At 44.3% G+C, this 17,573-nt stretch overlaps 1 protein-coding gene across 1 annotated transcript in view; it reads left to right on the top strand.

The window, feature by feature from the left end:
- Nucleotides 1–15,364, top strand: part of MINPP1 (multiple inositol-polyphosphate phosphatase 1) — a 52,703-nt gene extending 37,339 nt beyond the window's left edge. The window contains exon 5 of the mRNA XM_038743371.1: nt 12,630–15,364. Coding sequence (XP_038599299.1) covers nt 12,630–13,026 — 397 coding nt within the window. The 3' untranslated portion in view covers nt 13,027–15,364. The remainder of the gene's footprint in view (nt 1–12,629) is intronic.
- The last annotated feature ends 2,209 nt before the right edge of the window (nt 15,365–17,573 follow it).

The following is a 17,573-nucleotide window of genomic DNA, read 5'->3' as shown; positions in this document are numbered from 1 at the left end:
CCATTTTAGTGGACGGTCTGAATTGTCCACACTTTCATTTATTTGTAATTAGAAAAAAAGGTTTTTGAGAAGTTCACTTTTTGTGTATGACTACAAAATCTGATCAGATGTGTCAGTGGTTCATTTTTCAACCACCTTGAAAAATAAACATTTTAGAAATCTTGAACTCTGAACTGCAATGAATGAGAAAAATAAACAAGGAACTGTAGACAAGAACATCCTCCCTTCCTGTCCTAGTTCTCCTGGCCCCATTCAAGGGCCCTCCCAGTTTACTGGGTATTTGGGTCCGTGCAAGCCTGCTGCCGATCTCAGTACCACTCCCACACCTGGAGAAGCAGAAGTCTTCCCTGCTCCTCTCCATGATAGGGGCTTGAGCTTCATGTGTTCCTGTGAACCGGGAGAAAAGCTGGAAGCTGTTATGAGAGAGAAGCAGTGTTGCCTAGTGGATAGAGCATGGGCCTGAGAATCAGAGGCACCGGGGTTGTAATCGCAGCTCTGCAACTTATCTACTGTGGGACCTTGGGCAATCACTTCACTTCTCTGTCCCTCAGGTACTTCATCTATAAAATGAGGATTGAGACTGTGAGCCCCAAGTGGGACAGACAAAGTGTCCGGCCCAAATTGCTTGTATCCACCCCAGCACTTAGTGCAGTGCCTTGCATTTAGTAGGAGCTTAACAAATACCATAATTATTCATTATTATTACCAGAGATCCATGCCACTGACTCAAGCCCACTCCACCACTGTCTCCTATGCCTGCCTCCCTCTCTCATGGGTGGTAAGGGTACAAAGACAAGCGACTTGGATGACCGATCCTCCCACAAGACAATTTGCCATTTACTTCCCTGCTCCCTGCGACACAGGAAGACAGCAGGTAACGTGGATAGGAGAGGGCAAAGGTCCTAGATTGGTGGGAAGAGTCCATGAAAGTCCACCCACACCACCAGATCTTCCAGAGTTTCTTATCTTCTACTCCTTAATAATTAGCAATAATGGTATTGAAGTGCTTAACCTGGGCCACATGGCGATTGAAACAAATGTAAAGATCATGATATTTATTGACTGCTTCTTGTGTGCAGAGTACTGTACTAAGCATTTGGGAAAGTACAGTATTACAGAGTTGGTTAGACATGTTCCCTGCCCGCAAGGACCTTACAGTCTAGAGCGGGAGATGGACATTTAAAGACGTTGTGGATATGTACACGAGTGCCATGGGACTGAGAGTGAGGTGAGTGTACCAAACGCTGGAAGGCTACAAATCCAACTGCATAGGCAACACAGAAGGGAAAGGGATTAGGGGAAATGAGGGCCTGGGGAAGGCCTCTTGAAGATAGGTCAGATGCTTTATATAAATTATCACCAATTTAAACAATCTGAAGACAAAAAGTAATAGTTATTCTAATTTTAATCGTGAATTTCTCTTTCAATCAATCAGTATTTACTGAGGACTTACTATTTGCAGAGCATTGTATTAAATGCTTTGGGAGAGAACAATGCATGTAATAATAATTATTGTGGTATTCATTAAGCAGTTACTGTGTGCCAAGCACCGTACTTCATGTTAGGGTAGATATATGGGTTAATCAGGTTGGACATAGTCCCTGTCATACGTGGGGCTCACAGTCTAAATAAAAGGGAATAGGACTGAATCCCAGTTTTACAGATTAAGGTAACTGAGGCCCAGAGAAGTTAAGTAAGTTGCCCATGGTCACACAGCAGATACAAGTCAAAACGGGGATTGGAACCCAGGTCCTCTGACTCTCTGGCCCGTGCTCTTTTAACTAGGCTAGGCTGCTTCTCCAGCATGATTCCTGATGTAGGAATCACAATCTGCCCACAAGGAGCTTAAAATACAACTGGGGAGGCAGATACATAATAACAGAAAGAAGAAAGAAATGTTTAAATCGCAGAGTATATACATCGGTATGTACCAAAGGGCGACAGGTAGTTGTGAGTTCAGAAGGGCAGAGGTGGTTAAAAAATGCAGAGGCTGTAGTTGGGAGGATGTAAACTGAAGAGAAGAAAAATTAATTGAGTACCATTCCCTGGAGGAGGTGGGATTCAGATGGGCAGAGCTGAGCACTGGTCAGTTTGAAGGGGGAAAGAGTTCCCTGTAGGAAGGAGGGTGTGAACAATAGTCAGAGGTGAGGAGATTGGGAACGAGACAGAGTGAGAAGCTGGGCTGGGGAGAAATGGAGAGCTTGAGCTGGGCTGGTGGGGGAGGATAGGTAAGGGAGGAGAGAGTGATGTCTTCAAGCTGGTGGTTAGAAGTTCCTCTTTGATCTGTAGGAGAATGACTAACTTCTGGAGGTTTTTGAGGACAGGAGAGACGTGTTTGGAATGATCTGGACAAGCAGAGTGAAGTGTAGACTGGAGATAGAAGAGAGGAGAAGCGGGGAGAGTAGGCTGATAGAGTAACGAAGCCATTGTATGTCGCAGGTCTGTATCAGGGTGATGGCCATCTGGATGGAGAGGAGGGGGATCTGGGGAAAATACAATGGAGGACCACAAATCTCAGTGCCGTGTTGGTTGTCAGTGAGCTTTCACAAACACTGAATCATAAGTACAAAAATAAAGCCAACTTGCCATTCTTCTTGGAAGTTTAGTAATAATAATAATAATGGCATTTATTAAATGCTTACTCTGTGCAAAGCACTGTTCTAAGTGCTGGGGAGGCTACAGAGTGATCAGGTTGTCCCACGTGGGGCTCACAGTCCTCATCCCCACTTTAACGATGAGGGAACTGAGGCACAGAGAAGTGACTTGCCCAAAGTCACACAGCTGACAAGCGGTGGAGTCGGGATTTGAACCCATGACCTCTGACTGAAGCCCATGCTTTTTCCACTGAGCCACGTTGCTTCTCTAGTAGGTGAAGTTAATGAGTGCTACATCCCTGCAGCTGGACCTGACACTTTTCCCAGATAAGGAGCAAGGTTTGAATTTTGAAAAATCAACTTTTCATAGCAATTTTGATTTTGGTATTCTCCAAGTTCCCATGGCACTTGGCATCATAGTCAGCCTTCAACCATTGTAGCTTTCCAGCTTCTTCCCTTTTGCCCACAGTGCAATGGTTCTGTTTAGGGGAAACTTAACATTTTCCTCGTTCTATAAGGTTGATGAGTAGTGCCCTTTTATAGGAAGCCCAGAGATGCTCTTACTGTTGCTGAGTTTCCTCCAGTAAAACGGTTACGACCAAGTGTAAATGCCCTTAGTACTTCTATTCTGACTCTTGTCAGCATATGATTAGAATTAGCGTTGACGTTAGGTGGTATCTCAGAAATTCATGGGAATGATTTCTCTTTTCCCTCCTTTTAGAAAAATTACTCAGGAGGCTCAGGGATTGGTCCTTCAATCTGTGTTTCCGAAAGAGCATGGTCTTTCAGCTTTTCTGATTCCGAAGAATATTTCCCATGTATAAAATTTCTGGGGTCATTAAAAAAATCACACTATGCATTGTTAGCCACCCTCTGGTGTTAATTGTGTTGAATCTGTTGGTGAAATTTTAGCTAGTAAAAAAAAAAAAGCATTCTGAAACCCAGCCTTTCAATTGTGAACACTGTAATCAGAGTGGAGAATGAAAAATCTAATTGGCCATAGGCATCATTGGAACATGCTTTTTACAATTTATCATCAGCAAAACTCAGTAAACCTATAAATAGAAATATGGAATTAAGTTTGGTCTAGGTAGATGAAAGTTTGTGCAAATTAGCATATTTAAGGGCAAAGCATCCAATACAGGTCAATTTTATTAAAGCACCATCTCTTTTTAAAATCCATGAATCATTCAGAAACTCTTCTACAAGCAAGGAGATTTTTCCTTTGCAGGGTTTGTTGCCTTATGTGTTATACAGCAGTGAAATCAATTACCCATTTTTGGCAGGCACTGAGCGATTTTCCTCTTGCTGAACCAGAAAAGTTTAAATGAAAAGTCTTAAGCCACTGTGATTTATGATTTATCCTATCAAAGACTCATGATTTCAAAATCTGTAGCTTAAAATTGTAAGTGGAGTGCCTGTTGATAATTGTGGATGATCCTGCTGTATCACTGCAGATAGATGGCACAGCTGGGATTAGAACCCAAGTCTCCTCACTCCCGATCCTGTGCCTTTTTGACTAGGTCATGCTGCTTCTTGTGAGAAACTGAAAATACCCTGTTCAGCAGGATCCTCTTCTCTCCCTTCCTCTCCTCTCCTCATTAGACCATGAACACCATGAGCGTCAGGGACTGTGTCCAATCTCATTGTACTGTTTCTAACCCAGCGTTTAGCCCAGTCCCCGGTGAATGGGAAGCGCTTAACAAATACCACGATTATTATTGCTACTGGTATTATTATCCTCATCATTATTATTGGAGCAAATATTAATTGTGCCCATATTCAAAACCAAAATGAACGTTCTCATTTTTAAAACCAACTAGTTGAGACCTGGGTTACCGGATGGGAATATAAAACTACGTTTTGAGGAACTGTTGGCAGCGCCATTTACCACCAGTCTCTTCATCGGCATTTCTCCTCCCTTTTCCCAAAAGGGCATCAGGAGTCCTGTGGGTTCCTGGTGTAGCCAACCAAAGGGCAGAAGCCCAAGTGAGCAAGTGCCAAACTGGTCTGATAGTTTGACTGTAAGCGAATAATACCAGGGATGGATGGAGCAGACTGCAGTAAAAGAGCTGAGGAAGCTTGCAGTCGTTGTGGTGGGGTATTTTGTTTTTTTGTCAAAATTCCCTGCCTCTGGTGCCCCTGACTTTCTACCCCACCTCCTAAACCTGGTTGATTAGGCTACCCTTCTTTGCAAACACCATTTTTCCCCATAGTACAGAATCGTAGCTTTACTGTTGGTTTGCATATTCATGGTTGATGTTACCTTACAATAATTTTTTAAACCTGAAGAAAATGTGAGCCTGTTGGACATCTTGTTGTGGTGAAGCAGGACTTTTTCTTTGTCCTTCTTCGACTTTTCCCTCCTTTCTAGGCAACCCAGTTGTGTGTACTTTAAAAACCGCCACTCCTGCCCCGAAGCTCCACCCAATACCTAGTCTGTGAGACCATCACCTCTGCCACCTTTTTGCCACCCCTCTGATGACCTACGTTCCAGAATGTACATTTGCTTAGTAAACAGCACTAGTTTGAGGTGGGAACTCCAATCCAAGGAGCTCTTTGTGGTCTGAGTGAGGCAAGATATCTTCGGTCATCATCTCTTTGATTTTTGTCGGACTGATAAGGAGTTGGCACACTCCCAAGTTCACTGACTGGGAAATGAAGAGGGGATATTTCTGACAGACCACCCTCCCTGAAACCTTTGCCGTCCTCGTCCAACAGAGCGAGTCCCTTTTCCTCCCCAGCCGGAGGGCGTCATTGGATATGGCATAAAGTCTGATGTTAATTAACATGGGGTTTTTAACATCCCAGGGGTCAGGTGTCCAAATTTTGCATCAGGTGACATTTTCACTTCTAATAGAAGCCCTGGTAGGTTTTTAAAAGGGTATCAACATGATTTAATCTTTGTGGGATTGTAGAGGTTTTTTCTTCTCAAACACATTGCATAAGATCATTTAATTGTGCAACTTGAATCTGGGGTTTAAGTGTATGTAGTTTCGAATTGAGCCATAATTAGTTTTTCATTCATTCAGTCGTAATTATTGAGCGCTTACTGTTTGCAGAGCACTGTACTAAGCACTTGGGAAGTTCCCGTTTCATCTGAGAATGAACTTCTTTGGTTTGGGTTTAGGAAAATAGAACTCCTACTTTTCTAAAGAGACAGTTGCCATAAATCATATTATTTTTCAATTTTCTCAGGTTCTCAAAAGTTCATATTTTTGCTCTCTCTTCTCTTCTCTCTCCTATCTCCTCTCTCCTCTTCTCTCCTCTCCTCTGTCTTCTCTTCTCTGTTCTCTTCTGTCTTCTCTTCCCTTCTCTTCTCTCTTCTCTCCTCTCTTCTCTCCTCTCCTCCCCTCCCTTCCCCTCCCCTCTCCTCTCTTCTCTCCTCTCTTCTCTCCTCTCTTCTCTTCTCCCCTCTCCTCTCTTCTCTTCTCTCCTCCTCCCCTCCCATCCTCTTCTCTTCTCTTCTCTTCTCTTCTCTTCTCCTCTCCTCTCCTCTTCTCTTCTCTTCTCTTCTCTTCTCTTCTCTTCTCTTCTCTTCTCTTCTCTTCTCTTCTCTTCTCTTCTCTTCTTTCCTCTTCTCTTCTCTTCTCTTCTCTCCGGCTCCAACTCCCGTATCTTAGTCAATGGATCAGTCTGGTTTTTGACCCCTTCAGTCTCCTGAGATGACTCTCTCCAAGATCACTAATTACCTCCTTGTAGCCAAATCCCAATCCTCCTGTATTTCTCCCTCCTATTCAAAACACTACCAAGCCTCAGTTTTGCTCTTCTGATTCCCCTCCTTCCGCTCTGACTGCTCTTCCATTTCATTTGCTTGCTCTCATCCCCTTAATGTGAGTGTCTTCCAAGGTTTTGTTCTAGATCCTCTTCTCATCTGGCTTTCCACCCACTATCTTGGGCAGCTCATCTACTCCCTTGGCATATATGGCTCTATACACATACACACATTCACACTATAAAATATTTATATGTGTTGTATTCTCTCCCAAGCGTTTAGTACAGTGCTTTGCACACAGTAAGCACTCAATAAATAACATTGATTCATTTAGAGTTGCTTCTCTCAACTTTTAAAAGAGCAAATCATCATCATTGAAGAAACCTTCCAAGGACTACAAGTCATTTGAGGTGTGTTTCTTTGTTGCCGGCTTCCTTTAGTAGATAGTCTCTACAGCCCACATGACTTTTGTGAGTTTGTTCGGTACTGAGCGTCCCTTGGTAGGGTTGCTGCCTGAAAGAGATTTTGTTCATACGTCTGGATGGCAGGGAGAAAGCTGTAAATCACTGAAATGTTGTGAAAGATGGACCCAGAGTAAAGGACAAATTAATTTTATGGATTGTTCTTGACTAAAATTGAAAGTTTCCCCATTAAAGCAGTTCCCCAGTACCCATTTCAGATAAGTCATTGTGTTCCCTGGATTGTTTGCTTCTTGACTTACAGCCCCAGCACGTTTTGATTTTCACAGTGGACAGACGTGTTCATCAGTTGTCCTCATGTAAAGTAATTGTAAAGATACATAGGACATCACATTGTAGTAACATGGGCTTGGGAGCCAGAAGACCTCAGTTCTGATCCCATCTCTGCTAGTCATTGCTGTATGACCTTGGGGAACTCATTTCTCTTCCCTCTAGATTGTAAGCTCACTACGGGCAGGGAATGTGTCTGTTATATTGTTATATTGTAATCTCCCAAGCATTTAGTACAGTGCTCAGCACACTGTAAGTGCTCAATAAATGATCGATTTTAAAAAATATTGCTAGCATGATCCTCCCCCTTAGCAGGTGGCATGAGCAGAGATATTCATTGTCAGTCATATTTATTGAGCACTTACCGTGTCCAAATAACTGAACTAAGTGCTTGGGAGAGAAGCAGTGTGGCTTAGTGGAAAGAGCCCGGGTTTGGGAGTCAGAGGTTGTGAGTTCTAATTCCGACTCTGCCACCAGGCTAGCTCTCTTCCTCCCTTCAAAGCCCTACTGAGAGCTCACCTCCTCCAGGAGGCCTTCCCAAACTGAGCCCCCTCCTTCCTCTCCCTCTCCTCCCCCTCCCCATCCTCCTGCCTTACCTCCTTCCCCTCCCCACAGCACCTGTATATATGTATATATGTTTGTACATATTTATTACTCTATTTATTTTACTTGTACATATTCTTTTTATTTTATTTTGTTAATATGTTTTGTTTTGTTGCCTGACTCCCCCTTCTAGACTGTGAGCCCGCTGTTGGGTAGGGACCATCTCTATATGTTGCCAACTTGTACTTCCCAAGCTCTTAATACAGTGCTCTGCACACAGTAAGTGCTCAATAAATATGATTGAATGAATGAATGATTTTGGGCAAGTCACTTGACTTCTCTGTACCCCAGTTACCTCATCTGTAAAATGGGGATTGACTGTGAGCCCCACGTGGGACAACCTGATTACCCTGTATCTACCCCAGCGCTTAGAACAGTGCTCAGCACATAGTAAGTGCTTAACAAATGCCATCATTATTATTATTATTAATAATAAGCAGACACATAATAATAATTATGGTATTTGTTTTAAGCACTTACTGTGTGCCGGGCACTGTAGTAAGCACTGGGGTGGATACAAGCAAATTGGGTTGGACACAGTCCCTGCCCCATGTGAGGCTCACCGTCTCAGTCCCCATTTTACAGTTGAGGTAACTGAGGCACAGAGAAGTGAAGTGACTTGCCTAAAGTCACACAGCAGACAGGTGGTGGAGCCAGAATTAGAATCCATGACCTTCTGACTTTTAGGCCTGTGCTCAGTCCACTAAGCCATGCTGCTTCTCCTGCCCATAGTAGTCAAGGCTACTAAACAAGGAGGTATTGTTGTCACAACTTAAATCTGACTGCAGTCACTGCAGGTAAATCCATTTACTGTTGTCATCCCCTCCCACATGCTGAACTAACCCCTCTCCACCCCTCTCTTCTCTCTGCCTGTATATATGTATATATGTTTGTACATATTTATTACTCTATTTATTTATTTATTTTACTTGTACATATCTAATCTATTTTTTTTATTTTGTTAGCATGTTTGGTTTTGTTCTCTGTCTCCCCCTTTCAGACTGTGAGCCCACTGTTGGGTAGGGACTGTCTCTATATGTTGACAACTTGTACTTCCCAAGCTCTTAGTACTGTGCTCTGTACACAGTAGGCAGTCAATACGATTGATTGATTGATTGATTGCCTGCATCTCTCCTGTATTTTTTTAAAAGCCGTAGTGCTACACTCAGTGTCTGCTTCCCCTCCCTTCCCACCACTTCCTCTTTACCTTTGTGGCCCTTCTTCCTCCCATGTGTTGAGTCTCAAGAATAGGTGTAGGGACTGTGAGCCCACTGTTGGGTAGGGACCGTCTCTATATGTTGCCAACTTGTACTTCCCAAGCGCTTAGTACGGTGCTCTGCACACAGTAAGCGCTCAATAAATACGACTGATGATAGCATAGTTCCCACCCAGCCTCCTGCCCCTCCCACTTATTCCTCAATCCCTCCATCTCCCCAGCCTTTCCCTTCTCGCTTTTTTTATAACGATATTTGTAAAGCGCTTTCTATGCGCCAGACGCTGTACTAAGTGCTTGAGTAGATATGAACTCAGGTTGGACACCGTCCCTGACCCCCATAGGGCTCACAGTATTAATCTCCATTGTACAGTTGAGGGAACTGAGGCCCAGAGAAATGAAGCGAGCGACTTTGCCTAAAGTTTCATGGCAGATAAGTGGCAAAGCCAGGATTAGAACCCATGCTAGAGCTCTCCTCCCTGACCAAAATCACAAGGACAGGGATGCAGGGGGACAGAATGGGAGAGGAGAAAAGAGGAATATCACAGGGTCTCTTTCAAGCAGTCTTGCCTCTCTTCTAGTCTTTGCCCCGTTCCCCCCACCTTGGGTAGGCCTACAGTTGGGAAGGCTGTGTGTGTGTGTCTGTGTGTATGTGAAAGAGCGGTCCATGTTGAATTCACCGCAAACCTTCCAGATCACAGGCCTGTACGTGCAGTGGATGAGGTGGTGAAACAAACTGTCAGATTTTTAATAGCAAACAGCTGCTTGTGTTCAGGACATTTGCAAGTTGTTAAAAGCAAAACAAGCATAATATTTCACTGTTACCATGAGGTGGGGGGGGAAGAGGAACAAAGATCCACTTTTAGGCCAAGGTAAATATCCTGCTGATAAAGCATTTAACACCTATTTGATGGCATTTCAGTTGTCTCCACAGAAAAATTGACACCTGGATTAGCCTCCTTTAACAAAACAAATATGTGACAAGACGTTAAATGTTTGCACCGGCAGCAAAACTTTATGGGATATTTCCTGTCCTGGGTGCTTTTTTTTTTTTTTGGCCTTGTGTTTCCACTCCACCACCCCAAAGCTCTCCTCCTCCCACTACACTCCCATTTTTATTTTGTTAACAGGAAGGTTCCTACTACCTTTTCCCTTTCAGGTCCATTTTATGAGCCTTGGTGCCTAGGATCTGGTCATATGGTGAGTGTGGGGCCACGGTGGGTGCGTTCACTTGCCTCTGGAAGAGTAAATAAAATGCCAATGCCAAGCCTTGCCGTTGTATTAGGTATTAGGGAGGCCAGTGGCTCTTGGGGGCAACTATTCACTCTGGCAGAGCAAAAGATCCCCTAGAGATGACTTACTCCACCTTCTTACCCTCTTACTTGAAATTCCTTCTCCCTCCAGGCCTCAAAATCTCCCCCCTCCCCTTCTCCCCCTCCTCTCGTCCCTCTTCTCTCTGCCTCCGTCTTGGCGCTCTTCTCACCTGAACTGCTGCCAGCCTGCACAGAAGCTAGATTTGTCTCTGATGCTACTTGAAGTGGGGATGCTCTGTGACTAGTGGCTGGTGAGCCCGTTGTTTGGGTAGGGATTGTCTCTATGTGTTGCTGAATTGTCCTGTCCAATCGCTTAGTACAGTGCTCTGCACACAGTAAGCGCTCAGTAAATATGAATTAATGAATGGTGAGATGGCTCCCCGGTAATTTAAGTGCCGCCATAGCTATCAGCCTCCTTCGTGAACCAACCCTGAGTCTGCACAAGGCACCTAGGAAGCACTGCTCTTCCTCAAGGAGCACTGAACCGTCCTCCCAGGCCACACTTGGAGAATTCTTGGGTTCCTGGCAAACCAATCAATCAATCAATCGTATTTATTGAGCACTTACTATGTGCAGAGCTCTGTACTAAGCACTTGGGAAGTACAAGTTGGCAACATATAGAGACGGAACCAAACCCCTTACCTCAGAATGCTCCCAGGGATAAGCAACTTCTGTAGCATTTATCTTTTTGTAGGAATGCTTCTTTTTTTCCCCCCTCTGAAATCTATGTTCTGTTAGTTTCTTAAATGATCATAGTTTTTCATGGACCTGGAGCTAACTTCAAAAATGCATCAAGCTTCCAATTTCACAGGCCCTGTTCTCCTAACAGTTTCAAAAGGGGAAACTAGCAGGAAGTCACAGGGGCTCATCCATCTGGATGGCATCGCAAGAACAAAACCATCACTGGTCTACTCGAATAATTCCTGATGGTAGGATCGGAGAAAGATAGTTTTTCTGTTAGTTGGTTTTTTACGGGGTGGGGGAGGAACGGCCAGGGAAAGAGTATGAGGAGCTTGGAGAAGGGGGGCAGTAAATGAAGAAAAGAATGGATTAAACAAGGGAGTGAACCCAGGGCAGTAAACAAAGAAAAGATCAAATGGGAGATTGAGTGCAGGAGAAGTAGCAGCATGGCCTAGTGGATAGAGCACAGACATGGGTGTCAGAAGGACCTGGGTTCTAATCCCAGATCCGCCACTTGTCTGCTGTGTGACCTTGGGCAAGTCACTCAAACTCTCTGTGCCTGTTACCTCCTGTAAAATGGGGATTAAGACAGTGAGCAGTGCTTGCCACATAGTAAGTGCTTTAACAAATACTGTCATTATTATTATTATTAGGATGGGCAAACGGAGTGAAAGGCAATGAAAGGAACTAACAATGAGAGAGAAACAGAAAGGACAAAGGAATTCAGAGCAGTGTCAGATGTGGAGAAGCACGGATCTCAGTGGACCAGAGCCCGGGGTTGGGAACGGGGGCTGCAACTGGCCAGGGCACAGTACCAGGAGAGCCGCCCCTGTTGCCCAAATTTTTGAGCATTGGGAAGGTTGTAGCGGTTTGGAACCAAGGCCTAAATTGCCTCACGGGGTGAGCTAGCAAAGACTGCCTTTCCCAGGGGTATTTTGCTGCTGTTGGTTTTTATTGCTGGATTTCACTTCATTCTCATCATGCAAGCAGGACATCTTCCTGTTGCTTGTCTTTCCTTCCCGCAACTAAGAGCCTGAGTTCCAGGGCCGGGGACCAAGCTTGATTTGATTTTTCTGTTCCCCACCCCACCACTGTAATCAATTAGTAAATGTTAGTTACAGCAATAGTAACGATGCTGCATGGGGAAGGAAATGAAGGGCTAGAAGGGAATCGAAGGGAAGAATCAGAAGGGGATGAGGCATGTTGAAGACAGATAGGAAGGGAGGGGACCCAAGAAGTATAATTAAGGCAAGAAAAGGAGAAGGGAAGAGCCGGATGATCTGTAGAGGGATTTCGGGGGAGGGAGGAAAAAAAAAGAAAGAAAACATCTTCCCAGGTGAAGAATTAAATTGTGAGCCCCATGGGGGACAGGGACTCTGTCCAACCTAAATAACTTGTGTCTACCCCACCCCTTAGAATAGTGGTTAGCACAGAGTAAGCACGTAATAAATTCCATAATATAATAAAGCTGAATGTCGATGATTATTGTGAGAAAAATGGCTTTGAGTGGATAGAACGGCTATCCTCTGAAGAACTCGAGGCAAACTAACACTCAAATAATAGGCGTCTAGCTGGCCGGTGTTTGCTTCAGGCAGAAAGTGAAGTGGAAAGAAGATGGGGCCATCAGGGGCCGGAGAGGAGAGAGGGTGGGCAGGTGTGGAGGGCCTGGGATTGGGGGAGTTGAATTCAGAAACGACGAGGCTAACATTCACTGTCAAGCTAACGGGTCTCTGTGTTCATTTTTCCATTTTTGTTTTCTAGCGCTCAACCCATTACTTCACCGGCCATTCTCCAGTTTGGACATGCAGAAACCCTTCTACCCGTGCTTTCCCTCATGGGTTATTTCAAAGACAAGGAGCCCCTGACAGCTTACAACTTCAACCAGCAAGCGCAGCGCAAGTTCCGTAGCGGGCGTATCGTGCCCTACGCCTCCAACCTGATATTTGTGCTCTATCACTGCGAGCACGCCGAGACCCCGGAGGAGGAATATCAAGTGCAGGTGTTGTTGAATGAAAAGGTGTTGCCTTTTGTCCACTCTCAAGAGACCACGTCCCTGTACAAGGATCTGAAAGACCACTATAAGGACATCCTTCAAAACTGCAACCCTGAAGAGGAGTGCAGGTTGCCAAAGAAGAACAACGCGGCTGATGAACTCTGAGTAACACAAGGACACAGTGGACCGACTGGGGAATCTCTGGATGCGTGACCCTCCGCTTGACGCAGATGGTTATTTGCTTTGGCCTTGATTTCAAAGAAAAGCTCTCACAGTAGCTAGGCATTTCTACCTTTTTCCCAAAATCATGTAGAGTGAGTGTGTGTCTGTGTGCGCACGTGTGTGCGTCACACACATACAAGAGTCTGACATTGCGAGGCTGTGCGTTTGTGATAAGGAAGTGAGCCCCTCCAGAATGTACCTCAAACCTTCAGAGGTCATGGACAGAATTGAAACCCTGTAGGTGCCAATAACAGCTAAGCAGCCCTGGTTTCCAAAGAGTTGCTTTGTTCGTCCTTCTCAAACCAGTCCTAGGAAAACTAGGAAACACGGCTGCTGGTGGCTCTGCTGCCCTCTTTTGTTCTTTTAAATAGAGAGTTGCGCTGCAGTGTTACTAATTCCTCTCAATCAGAAAACATTTTGATGATCAGGAATTACCCAGTTTACTTAAACACAATCTTGCTTCTCTGTCTCAAAGAGAAATGTCAGAATGCTAATGAAAGCATTTATCTGCTGTCTGATTTTTCAAGAGGACAGTTGTACTGAAGCTTGGGGAAGTAGCATTTATCCAAAAACAGTATGGGGAGCACTTTTATCTTTATCTTATTTGTATAGCCTTTTTATACATTTTAAAAATGCCTTCTGTCCACTGAAGTCCTCCAAGGTGAGGCCCATTTTTTACATGCTACCCTGGGACCGACAACAGGCCAGTTAGAACAGAAATCCTGAGTCCTTTGCAGGGAGGATCCAGTCCCCACTTCCACTTGGTCATTACGGAGTTTTCTTTTCCCCAAATGGAGCTGTCAGTGTGTCCTTCTCAGTGGAGACATTTCCTTCCCGGGCGGCCCCTTGAGTGTTGTAAGAGCCCCACCAAAATAGGTGATCTCTTAAGAATTGTCCAAAGTAAAGGAAATGAGCTAACATTACATTCTGAATTCACTTTTTCCACCATGGGACCTTTTTTCCCCTCCTATAGATGAAATCTTCTCCAGGGACAATCTGATTAGGTCCGAGGCATATTAGGAGCCCACTTTGGCAGGGCTGGTGGACAGTTAGCTCTTGGTGAGCAGTTTGCTTTAAAGAATCGGAATTTTTTCTTGGCAAAGGAAAGACTTCTGTTTCTCATTTACCTTTACCTGCTAGCAGCACCAAAACACCTGGGGTAAACATTGGTTTTCGCTCTGGAGTCCGTTTCTTTTGTTACCAGTAAGACCATAATGCCAAGATTATCCAAAGACAGAATTGCTTCCAGTTACACAGAGAGGCCAAAGAAAGCCAGCCTGATCTTAAGATGGGAATGACAGGCCGCTAGGTGAAAGTGAAGAAATCCTTTGGGATTTGATTTTTTAAATTCCTTGAAATTTTCCTACAGAGATGATCATATTCTAGAGAGATGTTCATATTGCAGATCAAAACAATCCAGTTTGATTTAATCTGCCCTGCCACCTGCAGAAATGACAACTGAATAATTTCAAATCATGTTTAAATTGGAGGAATATATATTTTTCCCAAGATTCAGTGACTTGGTAAGGTGGAAAGTAATTGTTGCTTGTAAGTGGTGCTACAATTTATTCTCTTAAAGACCTTGAACCAAATGTACACTTGTTAGCTATAGTTTGATCTTAGATCAACATTGTTCAATTATTTGCTTTAAATGGCTTTAAAAATGTTTAGTTTAGAAATTGAGAATTTTTAAAAAATTGAATATTTGGCAGAAAGTGATAATTGACTTCAGGGTGCAGTAAGAGAGCCTGGTGAGGTGACTGTTGATTAGTAATGAAATATTTCTTTAGTGAACGTTATTTGAGAGAAATCTTAAAGTTTCTGCAGTTCCATGAAATTTAGGATTTTTAGAAATATGGTGCTATTTTGTTTTTGGTTTTTTTTTTCTAACAGGAAACAATCCAAACTTGTAGATTTCATAATAAGAAAATGCATTGGTTTAGATTAGCTGCAGAACTGAGAGAATCTATTTGATTTAATCCTGTGGAGTAGCTTCGTTTGTTTTAAGAGTAGCCTTTGTTTACAAAGACATTATGCTAATACTTAATCTCTAATGTACTTACTGACATTGTATTAGCATAAGTATACTTTTTCTCTGGTTTAATGTAGAGTTGAAGTGGACCCTAGTGAGATGCATTTATATTGGATTGTTTGCCTAATAGTAGCTCATTCTCATTTCCATGCACATTATACTTGGGATTTGCTGTGTTGGGTCACAGATGTTGTTCCTATATACAAACTCTTTTCATTTTAAGACTCTGATAAAACTATTGTGGACAAATGCGTAATCACCGTTTTATGAGTACCTTAGGCGTTAAATGCGTAACAAAATCCGCTTTTGTTATATTTATGACATAGTCCGGTTTGTAAAACGATTCTTCGTTTAACATTGTTCACGTGAACAGTATTGCACGAAGAATCATTTTACAGTTGATCACACAAACTTGAAGAAACTTGAGTGTTTCAGAGAACTTTCACGCTGTTAAATGAGCCCACATCGCCTATTTTTTAGGATTAAGATTTTTACTTTCAGCTTCCATTTTGTAGAGACGATTCCCTTATTATGGGATTAAGGTGTTTATATGTAATTAGCAAAAATAGGCTTACTTTGGCTGTGTTAGAAGATCTGGTTCCCAAAGCCAGACACTTCGACCAGCTCGGCCTAGATCTTCTGAGGGCTTTCCGTGATAGTCTTGGGGTGTCCGTAGTGGTTTGTGGGGTGACTTAGGGGTGGCTCCATCACTTTTGGCCAGGACCCCACACGTATTATAGTTTGTCAATTCCCCAAAGACAGGGATCATGTCTACTTAATCTGTTGTAAATAGGGATTAGTACAGTGCGCTGCGCATAGTGCATGCTCGGTAAATATTGAAGGATTACCTTACATTCTCTAGGACATAAGCTGTTTTAAAAAGAACTAACTCTCGCTAATATCTTCTTTCAATTTAAGGATCTCTTTTCCCCTTCAGGCTTCCTTCTTCCCCAGACTTCTCCGTGGAGGCTGCCGTGCTTGAGGGAGAGGAGAGTTTGGTGGTTGGGAGACAGGCAGACCCACAGAGAGTTGAGGAATAGGTTAGAATTGTGGCGGGCCATCAACCAATCCATCAGTCGTATCATGGCCTACTGGATACAGCACGGACCCGAGAGTCAGAAGGAGCTGGGTTCTAATCCCAGCTCCACCACTTGTCTGCTGTGTGACCTTGGACAAGTCACTTCACTTCTCTGTGCTTGTTACCTCACCACTAAAATGGGGATTAAGAACGTGAGCCCCACGTGGGGCAGGGACTGCGTCCAACATGATAACCTTGTATCTGTCCCAGTGGTTAGAAAATCAATCAATCAATCAATCGTATTTATTGAGCGCTTACTATGTGCAGAGCACTGTACTAAGCGCTTGGGAAGTACAAATTGGCATCACATAGAGACAGTCCCTACCCTACAGTGGGCTCACAGTCTACAAGGGGGAGACAGAGAACAGAACCAAACATACCAACAAAATAAAATAAGTAGGATAGAAATGTACAAGTAAAATAAATAAATAAATAAATAAATAGAGTAATAAATATGTACAACCATATATACATATATACAGGTGCTGTGGGGAAGGGAAGGAGGTAAGACGGGGGGATGGAGAGGGGGACGCGGGGGAGAGGAAAGAAGGGGCTCAGTCTGGGAAGGCCTCCTGGAGGAGGTGAGCTCTCAGCAGGGCCTTGAAGGGAGGAAGAGAGCTAGCTTGGTGGATGGGCAGAGGGAGGGCATTCCAGGCCCGGGGGATGACGTGGGCCGGGGGTCGATGGCGGGACAGGCGAGAGCGAGGTACAGTGAGGAGATTAGTGGTGGAGGAGCGGAGGGTGCGGGCTGGGCAGTAGAAGGAGAGAAGGGAGGTGAGGTAGGAGGGGGCGAGGTGATGGACAGCCTTGAAGCCCAGGGTGAGGAGTTTCTGCCTGATGCGCAGATTGATCGGTAGCCATTGGAGGTTTTTGAGGAGGGGAGTAATATGTCCAGAGCGTTTCTGGACAAAGATAATCCGGGCAGCAGCATGAAGTATGGATTGAAGTGGAGAGAGACACGAGGATGGGAGATCAGAGAGAAGGCTAGTGCAGTAGTCCAGACGGGATAGGATGAGAGCTTGAATGAGCAGGGTAGCAGTTTGGATGGAGAGGAAAGGGCGGATCTTGGCAATGTTGCGGAGCTGAGACCGGCAGGTTTTGGTGACGGCTTGGATGTGAGGGGTGAATGAGAGAGCAGAGTCGAGGATGACACCAAGGTTGCGGGCTTGTGAGACGGGAAGGATGGTAGTGCCGTCAACAGAGATGGGAAAGTCAGGGAGAGGACAAGGTTTGGGAGGGAAGACAAGGAGCTCAGTCTTCGACATGTTGAGCTTTAGGTGGCGGGCGGACATCCAGATGGAGATGTCCTGAAGGCAGGAGGAGATGCGAGCCTGGAGGGAGGGGGAGAGAGCAGGGGCAGAGATGTAGATCTGGGTGTCA

Source organism: Tachyglossus aculeatus, chromosome 3 (genome assembly GCF_015852505.1).
Source record: "Tachyglossus aculeatus isolate mTacAcu1 chromosome 3, mTacAcu1.pri, whole genome shotgun sequence".
Classification (NCBI taxonomy): Eukaryota; Metazoa; Chordata; class Mammalia; order Monotremata; family Tachyglossidae; genus Tachyglossus; species Tachyglossus aculeatus.
Note: the sequence above shows the minus strand (reverse complement) of the source record. Positions and strands in the feature narration are given on the sequence as shown.